Source organism: Grammomys surdaster, unplaced genomic scaffold (genome assembly GCF_004785775.1).
Source record: "Grammomys surdaster isolate TR1022 unplaced genomic scaffold, NIH_TR_1.0 67, whole genome shotgun sequence".
Taxonomy (NCBI): domain Eukaryota; kingdom Metazoa; phylum Chordata; class Mammalia; order Rodentia; family Muridae; genus Grammomys; species Grammomys surdaster.
The window spans coordinates 10,984,922-10,995,231 of NW_021604569.1; the positions used below are offsets into that span (position 1 = coordinate 10,984,922).

Here is a 10,310-nt window from a genome sequence, read left to right on the forward strand (position 1 = left end):
TCAAATATATATATATATATATATATATATATATATATATATATATATATATATCCTACTCCTTGCCATACCATATCCCTTATTAATAATGTCCAAATCATTGTGACATTTAATTTTATCCAGGCTCATTCATATCTACATAAAAAATATATCCCAAAGAGCTGGAAATTGCTTAATGGAGACAGAGTGCTGGCTCTCTATAGCTTGGGGCTGCCTAGCAATTATGCTGCATGAAATTAGACACAGTTTGTTCCAATTACTTAAAATCAGATCACATGAAAAGTGACAGAGGAGAAGAAAAAAAAACTAGCCCTTTCTCAGTTTTGTGATATTTAAATTATGAAATCAGAAATTACATGATGTGAAGAAACCAGTGAAATTTGCTGTGAAATTCTGGGGCCTGCACTGCATCTCTTTGGAGCTGTAGTGATTCAGGTAATTTTAATGATCCAAGGAGAATTTTTCTGACACCATTTGCATAAATAAAAATGTGAATTGCATTTGTCTTATAAGAATGTATGTAAAGCTTGCTCACAAATAAGCATGCAAAAATACTCTTGAAAAACACAGGACAAGGAAATTGCTGTGACAAGTCTCAGTTTTCAAAGTAGCTAAATATGAACAGCACAAATACTAATTTTTCCATCCGGTTCTGGTCATAGCATTAGGACACCCAATAAGACAAGGCAAGAAATGGTGTAACTCAGTTCTACTGAAGAGTGAGAATAGACATATTTATTCATTCTCCTAAAAATAATTGACAGAAACTTTCATAGGGGCTGGAAAACTACATAAATAGCATTGCAGAAAATGTTATAGACCAGAATATACCTGTGTGCATGTTTATAACTTTATATTCAAATAGCATCCACAACTAGGTGGCAAGAGTTGAGGCTGTAGGGCCAATTAGATGGCAAAGGCTCCTGCTAACATGAGTTCAAGCTGTGGGTCTCACATGATAGAAGAGAACCAGTTCTGCAAGTTGCTCTCGTACCTCTACAAGTATGTTTCGCCATTCATCTACATACCATACCATACCATACACCACACCCCCCTCATGCACACACACACATACATGCATACACACGTGTACATACACACACAGGCATACACACACAGACATATATACACATACACACATATGTATACACATGCACACATACACACATGCACACACACACATGCGCATATACACACACACAAATGAAGGCAAAACATGTTTTCCAACATAATAGTTTTATTTGGGAATTTCACATCATGTACCTCCATCACATTCACTTTTCATTCATTTCTATGTCCCCAAAACTTACGACCTCCTCCTCAAAAAAAAGGAAGAAAGAAAGTTCAATTTGTGTTGTCCGTATACTCAACTGAAGCACTGTCTAACTCCCAGTGGCCTGCCCCCTAAAGAAACCTGAGTCCTTTTCTACCTGTATCCTAGCCAGAAGCCATCAATGTGGAAAGCTACACTTCAGAATCCTTATTGCTGTTTTAAAGAGTTCTCTTTGATGATTTCCTTTTTAGCCTGTTACTTTGAGGAGGGAGATCTTGGGGAGGGTAGGAGTTGTGACAGAAGCCTTCTGTGTTCCTTTTTGGCAAGATTTTTTTTTTTAAAAGAAAATTGCACATTTCAAAATGTAGTTTGTAATTCTTGTTGGGCACTTACTGTTTAGAGCTACTAGTTGAGAGGTCTTTAACTTCAATGGATGTTACGACTCGGAGTGACAAAATTGAGGGTTATAAAAGTTGTTCATTTCAAAGTCTTATAATTAGTAAGTACAGTATCATTTGTAAGCTCTAATAGAGTCATTTGTATTATATACAGTTTTCAACTAGTATAGACATTGAACTACTATGTATAACATTATAATTCAATGTTCTCTTCGTAAGAAAAGAGATTCATCTGATGACACTCATGTGGCATCTTTTATACAATGGGAATTATATTTTAAGCTTATTGGGTGGTGTTTAGTTCTGGACTAGTCCCAATGCCTGGTTTTTTCTTGAGTGTGGTCCTAGCTCATGATAGCTTAATACATGAGTCAATGCCACTTTCAGGATCGAGGCAAAGGAAATATTGACGTGGATGCTTACACTTTCTGTGAGCGCTTTAGACACTTTATTATCCATTTTGGTGTCGAATCTGATAGATAGTATCTGTGTAAGGTACCTCAGTTATAGTTAGTTTCTTTCTTCAAACTAGTTGCTAATTTCCCATCACATACTGTCTAGACTTTAAGGATAATGAGTAATGAAGCAAGGAATTTTGAACTGGTACTTAAGTAAGAAGATACTTGAACAAGAAAGTACAGAATAAGAAAATGTGCTATCAGGGAATAAGAAAAAGATTGATGTGAGATAAGATATGCATACTTGGTGTGGTGTGGTAATGGTGTTTACAAGTGTGTGTGTGTGTGTTTGTGTGTGTGTGTGCGCGTGCGCGTTCGTGCGTGCATGGATGCCTGTGTCTGTGTATGTGTCTCTGCATCCATGTGTAAATGTATGTATGTCTCTATATGCATTTATGGACATGTTTGTATCTGTGTATGTCTGTGTGTATCTCTGTATGCATGTGTGTGTATGTCTGTGTGTGTGTCTCTGTATGCATGTGTCTGTGCCTCTGTATTCATGTGTGTATGTGTTTGTGTCTGTTTGTGTTTCTGTATACGTGTGTGTCTGTATGAATGTGTGTGTGTGTGTGTGTGTGTGTGTGTACAGTGTGTGTGTGTGCACCTGACCTTGAGCTGACCCCTGACAATGACACTGAGAAGTGTAGCGGGTAGACTCTTGGTGTGTTAGAAGAGCAGAAATGAGAGCTGTTGATTGGGTGAGAGCAAATCGCCTGGTGACATGTCAGTGGCTCTGAAAGGGCGGGGCCTGGTGGCTGGCTCTGCAGGTTATGTAAGCCCTATGGTGGTTTCTGAAGACTCAGACTCTGGGAGAGGAGGAACTATAGCTATTGGCTGTCCCTTCCCCTCGCTGGTCTCCTCACCTGCAAAACAGAGGGATGCTTGTTCCACTCAGAGGGATCTAATGGGGATTAATTACCATCTTGTCTGAAATATACCTCCAGCTCTTTAGAGAAAGGCACTCTATTCCATGAAAGCAAAACCTCATTCTAATTGTGTATTTATTGATTAAGTGGCAATCAAAGACAATACTTATGGGAAAAATTACTGTATCCCTGTTCTCCACAAGTATACCTGATGTATGTAGGACATACTTAAAGTTACATGTAAGAGCACTGATGTGATCATTAACAATTTCTTAAGCATCTGACTAGACATTATTAATGAGATTGAAAGCTATGTTAATTATTATCCATTATAGAATTTAGTTTCCACAGCACACGGAGTTAGGTTGGGTTTTGAGAGCGCCCTTTCCCATTCATAATGGAACTAAGATTAGATGAGTGTCTGTCGGAACAACTTTATTTGGGAAGAATTTATAGGGAAGCAACCTTTCAAGGCAGCCAGTGTCTCCAAGGTGGAAACCACAGCCCCAGCTGCTCTTTACAAGTGTATGTGGCAACTTAGACATACCTGATTGCTAAACGGAAAAGGTTTCCACGAACAAAAATTTCTATAAAATTCCAAATTCATTTCATTATTTAATTATGCAACCAATACTTTTTCCTCATGAGGAACAAGTATTCTCTTCCTCATGAGGAACAGAGCTGGGCTTGTTCTTAGTATGTGAAAGATGATGGCCTTTGAGCTTCTGTTGGCCTTTATGCAGAATTCTAGTGTGTGTTGATCTTTAGATGTAGAAACAAACTGTATGTGTTGCTTTTCTCATCACTGTGAGCAAACAAAACAAAAAGAAAGAAAAGGAAAAAAATAAAAGAAAAATGACAACAAAGCTGGCAAAAACAGCTTGGGGAGAAGGGTTTGTTTTGGCTCATGCTTTGAAGGGATACAGTCCATCATAGATAGAGAGGAAGATGCAGAGGGGAAGGCACAGCTATGGGAGCCTGGGACTAATGTTCACTCTCACATTTCCAGAGACAAGAAGCAGAGGCAGCCAAATGCTGACACTAAGCAACTTTCTCTTTTCCCATATTTTCTCTTTTTCTTAAGTGTAGGTTCCTAGCCCACAGAGTGATTCTTCCCACATTCAGGATGGGGTTTTCCCTATGGTAATCCTCTCTGGAGGTGGCACACCCATGCAGAGGTGTGTCCCATAAATGACCCCCAAGCTTGTCAAATGACAGCAAAGGTGACACCAATTTTGGTTGAGTTTTGCTGGTGGGTGTTTTGTCCAACAAGAGTTGAAACAAGAGTGCCCTAAATAAAGTATAACTAGCTTAGTTTTAATATTTTAATCCACCAGTAGAGAGCTATGGAGAGTGAGTATCATATCTGAATACTAGAGACCTGAGCTGAGAGTATATTAAATCTCAGGGATATTTTTTTCTAGATAGCAACACACACACTCCAATCTGATAACCACAGTGAAAATCACAGTATATTTTCAAGCCTTGCAACAAATAAACTTGTTAAAGAGTAAACTCAGTATCACAGCTCTGCAAGTATCTTAAATAGACATTTCTACACTTCACTAATCTTTGTAATTGGCCTGTCTTTTACTGCCATTAATTAGATGATGTAGTATTTCATTAATAAGAGTGACACACCTCAGCATTTTTACCTTTAATTATAGACTTCACTAGACACTTAGGTTATTGACAAAATGGTATAAACATTGCCAGCTGTACACATACCTTTTTTTGATCTTTTTCAGCACCCTTACCCTTCTGAAGAACAGAAAAAGCAGTTGGCACAAGATACGGGACTCACTATCCTTCAAGTGAACAATTGGTGAGTAATTTGGCTTGAGTTTACACACAATCTGTTTCCCCCTCTGGCAACCTACAGTTAATGTCTGGCATGAAGAAGCCACACCCAGTTGCTGCTGCTTTCCCTAGTGGCTTGCTGATTCAAAAGTGGAACTAAACTGGACTGCTGTGGAGAAATGTTTTCTAACATGGAAAATAGATTGTGTTGCCTTCCATCTCCTTTATGACTCAACAGGTTTTATGTACAGGATGAGTGCATATGACTCACTTTCTTTGGCTTTTCTATTTAGAATGATTGGTAGAATTGGTATCATACTATTTTCTACGAAACAAGAAAATATACCATTAAAATATACCAGATAGCAGTTGTAAATTCACTGAAAAACTAATTCAATTAGATTTTGTTAGCATTCTGTGTTCAAAGATGGCATCCAGTATTCTCTTATCATTCAAATATGGGAAGGAAAAAAGAGTATTTGTGGGGTTTTTTTTTCCTCTGAAGATCTTTAAAATCTGATGTTGCTGAAGGCTGTTCAATGCTATTTCTAAGTAAAGTAGAAATTCCTGCTCTAGGGTAAAGCTGAGGATACACACCAACTCCTAAGCTACAGCATTCTGATTACGTGTCCAGCAACACGACATTGAGGCTTTGGGAAAGTGTGATTTATTGCCCTCTGTGACTCTGCTAAAGCCATATTAACAATAATCACCCAGGTCTACTGTCATATTTGAAGAGTATTGAAATCCAATCTCCCCTCAAACTGAGGATATCTAATTAATCACCCTAATATTTTCAATCAGTGTTTTTGATGGAGAAGTCTTATATTCTTTGAAGTACAATCCAGAAAAGGCTCAAAATCTGGTTGGAGAAAGAGAAAACTGAGGATGGCAGTTTGTAGACATAAGTATTTTTTTCTGTTCAGTAAGTGTCACAGATTAATATTACAGAATCTCTGATTACATGGCCTAATCCGTTTTGGTGAATACACTTGTACTTGATGTCCATTGTACTTACATTAACAGACCCTTCACTGTTAGAGAGCCTTGAGCCTTTGGGAGATATTTCAGATATATTAAACCCCATTACAGAAAATGTAATTTCTGACAATATAATCCCATATGTTCTTCAACTTAGTATTTTAGAGATAACAAGCTACTTATGGTATATTTGCCTTTGGAGGATTAATTTACAAGTACACTATCTGCAAGACACAGACTGACTCACAAGCGCTTTGCTTGTAAGGGTTATCAATTTCTATGACCTTACCACAGCCTTCAGAGATCAATTTTTGCAGCTTTCTTAGTGGATATGGAACCACCGAAGTCATACTGTATCTAAATGTGCTGAGTTCTGTTGCCTTTGAGGTTTTGCTGTTTGCCTATTTTTATCTGCTACTGTCTCTGAAGTCTTCAAGACTGTGAGTTAACAATGCATATTTGAAGTCAGTCTTTCATAGAAATCTGAATTATTCCATAAGAAATACACAATTAGTTTTGGTTTTTTGTTTTATTTTTTTGTTTGTGTTTTGAGACAGGGTTTCTCTGTGTAGCCCTGGCTGTCCTGGAACTCACTCTGTAGACCAGGCTGTCCTTGAACTCAGAAATCCGCCTGCCTCTGCCTCCCAAGTGCTGGGATTAAAGGTGTGCACCACCACTGCCCGGCCAAGAAATACATATTTTTTTTATGTGCACATATAATCATGTCTTTAGGCTTAAAGTGATGGTGAGGTCCTTTAAAGTCCTAATATAGTGGGAGCTGTTGAAATGTGACATCTCTTTGGGAAACATTCTTTGGTGAAGGTAAAAGAGTGGTAGGCTGAGCTCTAGTTAAGGAGCACTAAGGAGTGCTGAGCTGGCTTTCTATCGTACATACTGTCTCCCTTCATCCTCAATGTCGCTAGCACACTTTATTTGTAAACAGAGTTACCAGAATAAATTCAGCACACTCTGCTGTGTACAGACCACTGATGGGACAGGGCTTGTGAATACAGGTGCAAAGAGGCCTTCCTGTGATGCCAGTCAATCTAGATACACTATCAGTTCCCTGGATTTTCTGCACAAGGTCTATAAGAGACCACCAGGTCTTCTTCAGTCATTGACCATGGTTTGACTTGTTCACTTCTGTATTAGAGGGGAAATAGAGAAGACTAGGAATTAGGAAGCTAGGACATGATTTTCAGAGTGTGTGCAGACCTCAGGCTGAAGCGCTAATTGGCATAGGTAACTTCAAAAATCACCTTTACTTTGTCAAAAGGGATCAGTGTATGTGGTTGTCTTCTTTCCCCCTGTCCCTTCTGGTGACAGAAATGGTTCTTCCTTGCACACCACTGCTTTGGATTTATCAATTCCTCTGGCCCCTGTTAACAGCTTTTCTGCAGAGAATGCCTCTAAGGCAACCTAAAATATTTGAGACCGGTTTCTTTTCTTGAAATGTGATAAATATGGTGTTGATGTGTTTGATTCAAGTATAAGAATGTTTTACAAACCTTCTAGCTGACCATGATGACGCATGCCTTTAATTCCCATGTTCAGGAGACAGAAACAGGTGGATCTCTGAGTTCCAGGCCAGCCTGGTCTATAGCTTAAGTTTCAGGAAAGCCAGGGTTATATTGAGAAACTCTCTAGGAAAAACAATCAAAAGCAAACCAAACCAAATAAAAGATCTTACCAAACAGTAAGTTAGGAATAGATAAATATTTCTTTGGGCTTTAGGTAGGAAAGAACTCACAAATAATAAAGTTGCCTTTTAAAACCTGAAGATGTCATAGAATCTTAAAGACCTAAAGGCAGGAAAAGTAGAGCTGATTTTTCTTTTAATCTACTATAAAACTATACCAAGGTTTTTTTTGTTTTGTTTTTGTTTTTGTTTTTTAAGAGCCTGCAAATAAATACTTTGATTGCATAGAACAGCAGCCTATGATGTAATTTTCTTCTAGAAATTCTAACTTTAAAATGATCGTTAATGTCTTAAGACTTCTTCAGCACTTCATTTAGTTACAACTTAAAAAAATATCTTCTTGAATTTCTTAAAACTTGTTAACACACATGTAAACTTTTGTATATGCTATGAGTCACTGTTGAAGATGTTTCATAAAATGCTGAAGGGCAGGTTGGGTGTAGATCAGTCATAATTATTGGCAAGAACATAATGTATTGACATGCACAATATGTTAAGTGAGAGCTATAAACTCTGTCTAGTTGCTAGCTTGTCATAGGAACCTTAACTGAAGCAGCTTCGGTGAGGCACCAACTGGAAACAGAGACAAGAACTTTGGGCACTGTTCCTTCACACCAATACTAAACCCGTTTTGTATCTTTGTGTTGACATAAAGGATGTACTGTGCATGTTAGGTGACTAAGACAGAAATAGATGGGGAAATGGGGAAGTGAAAGAGTTTCACTGCAAAACAGTAAGATGGATTTAATGAAGACAAAACAGAGATAAAAATGTAATTGCAAATACCCATGTTTATTCTACAGGTCAGAATAAAAAGAGGAGGGATCTTACAAAGGCCGGTATTGAGTCTGGGATGGAATAGGGTATTTATCACATGAGAGGTTGTAGACCAGATCTATGGCAACATCTTTTGCTGATAACCCACATAAAATATTGTAAACATGTTATCTGATTCACAGAAGATATTACATGGTTTTTCCAAGTGAACGTCTATGACTGGTGGCTTCAGTGTCGGGAGAGGTTTAGACTCAGTGTGGTCAGTTGCGAGGTGGAACCTGTGCCAAGTGCTCACATCTCCCTTCCCTTCCCTCTGCTCATTCAGTCTCCTTCTAACCTCATGAGAAATGGTAAAATTAACATTTTGGAACTTTCTGCCTTCGGGCTTTTTTTTTTTTATTTTCACTGTTTGGACAAATACTTCTGAGAACAATATCAGTATGCTGACCAGTTTTTCATTTGAAGTAGAAATATTGTAAGTTTTGGCAGTAGATGGTTTTTCAGGTCTTTAAATATTTAAGTATGTAAGCAGAGCTTTTAAAAAAATCATTCCAGTGTTCAACATTTTATCAGATCTGTTTTTATTTATTGTTTGAGAATGTCATAAGTGTGCACGATGTGTTTTTATCTATCCTCTGACTCCCTCTTCTTCTAGGCAGATAACTAAAGAAAGCATAAACATGCATGAACAAACACACCTGAATACGCACACATATGTGCAAACTCAAAGCCAATATTTGGTTCTTTTTAGTATACCAACTTTTATACGTTGAAAGTGTGACTGTAGAATTTTTAAATAAAAACTCATACATTTTTAGGGCAATGTTGCAGACCAGGGGTGTCTCTGCAATGAAAGGTAATGCCTTATTCTGTACAGTACTAGCTGACAATCTCAGATACACTCTGCCTCTGCAGAATACTAGCCCAGAGTGCATGGAGTCAGTGTTCTAGCTTCTTGGCTGCTCATTCTTTCCTAGAAAGGCCTGATATTAAACACTTACCCCTTGGTGCTCTGAGAAGATGACACTGTTTTTACATGCAAACTATATAGTAAATATAAAATATTATGTGTATATAGAAAATAATGTATATAGAAAGAAAATCCTTCTCTGTCAATCGAGAGTATAAAATTCTAGGCAGCACCCTGACATTTGATAAGCCATCAGAACTAGTGTCCTTGATAGATTTTAGATTGAGAATCCATTCTGGATCTTCCCAAGTCCTTCATCTTTGCCCTTAAAACTGCCAAGCATTCAGGCGTCACTTCCCATTTCTTACCCATGGGGGGAAGCTAGACTCTTATGCTACAGGCAGGTAAAATTGGAAGCTTATTTTTAGAAAATCTGATCTTTACTATAATAGCTTCAACAGTTAAAGGTCAAGTTTATTTCTGAATTGTAGTAGTAATGCAGCAAATAATTTTATAAGTAATCAAAGATTCTATAAATATAGAGACCTGTTTCGATGTAAATGTTAAAACATTCACAAATTATCCTTTCAGCTTCTGTGATCTAAAAATCAATAGAGGTCAGTGGGTTCCATAGAACTGTTCTGCTTTTCTTCTGATGTAATTTAATAACACATTTTACAGATGTTGTTTAAACATTAGGCGCAGATTGTTTTGTCAATAAAGCTAAGCAGAGGCATGACACAAAGACAAGGGGAAAACAGTTGTAAAAATAAAAAAAGAAGAAGAAAAGGAAAACAAAACAAAAAAAGCCACAGAGTCTTCAGTGCGAGAGGCTCTGGGTCATTTGTTTGCTACTCAAGTGCAAAATGAAAGTGCAACTGTGCAGTGGTTTTTTCCTGGCTGGAAGTCACCTAGGGATGAAGCAATGCCACATACACGAAGTCATTTTATTACGCAGCTGCTTCCGCTTTCCCCTTGGAGAATTGCAGAGTAACCTACATTTAAAATAGACTTCCTAATTGATCAGTCAAGTAACAGGTGCAGTGGAGAGGGAAGGAGGGAGAAAGAGAGGGAGAGAGAGGGAGAGAGAGAGAGAGAGAGAGAGGGGGAGAGGGCGAGAGGGAGAGAGAGAGAGAGAGAGAGAGAGA

General features: G+C 38.0%; 1 protein-coding gene across 2 annotated transcripts in view; it reads left to right on the top strand.

Moving 5' to 3' along the window:
• The window catches only part of Meis1 (Meis homeobox 1), a 140,139-nt gene that overhangs the window by 109,936 nt on the left and 19,893 nt on the right, over positions 1–10,310 (top strand). For both annotated transcript variants that reach the window (XM_028777746.1, XM_028777743.1), the window contains exon 9: positions 4,744–4,820. In XM_028777746.1, coding sequence (XP_028633579.1) covers positions 4,744–4,820 — 77 coding nt within the window. The remainder of the gene's footprint in view (positions 1–4,743; positions 4,821–10,310) is intronic.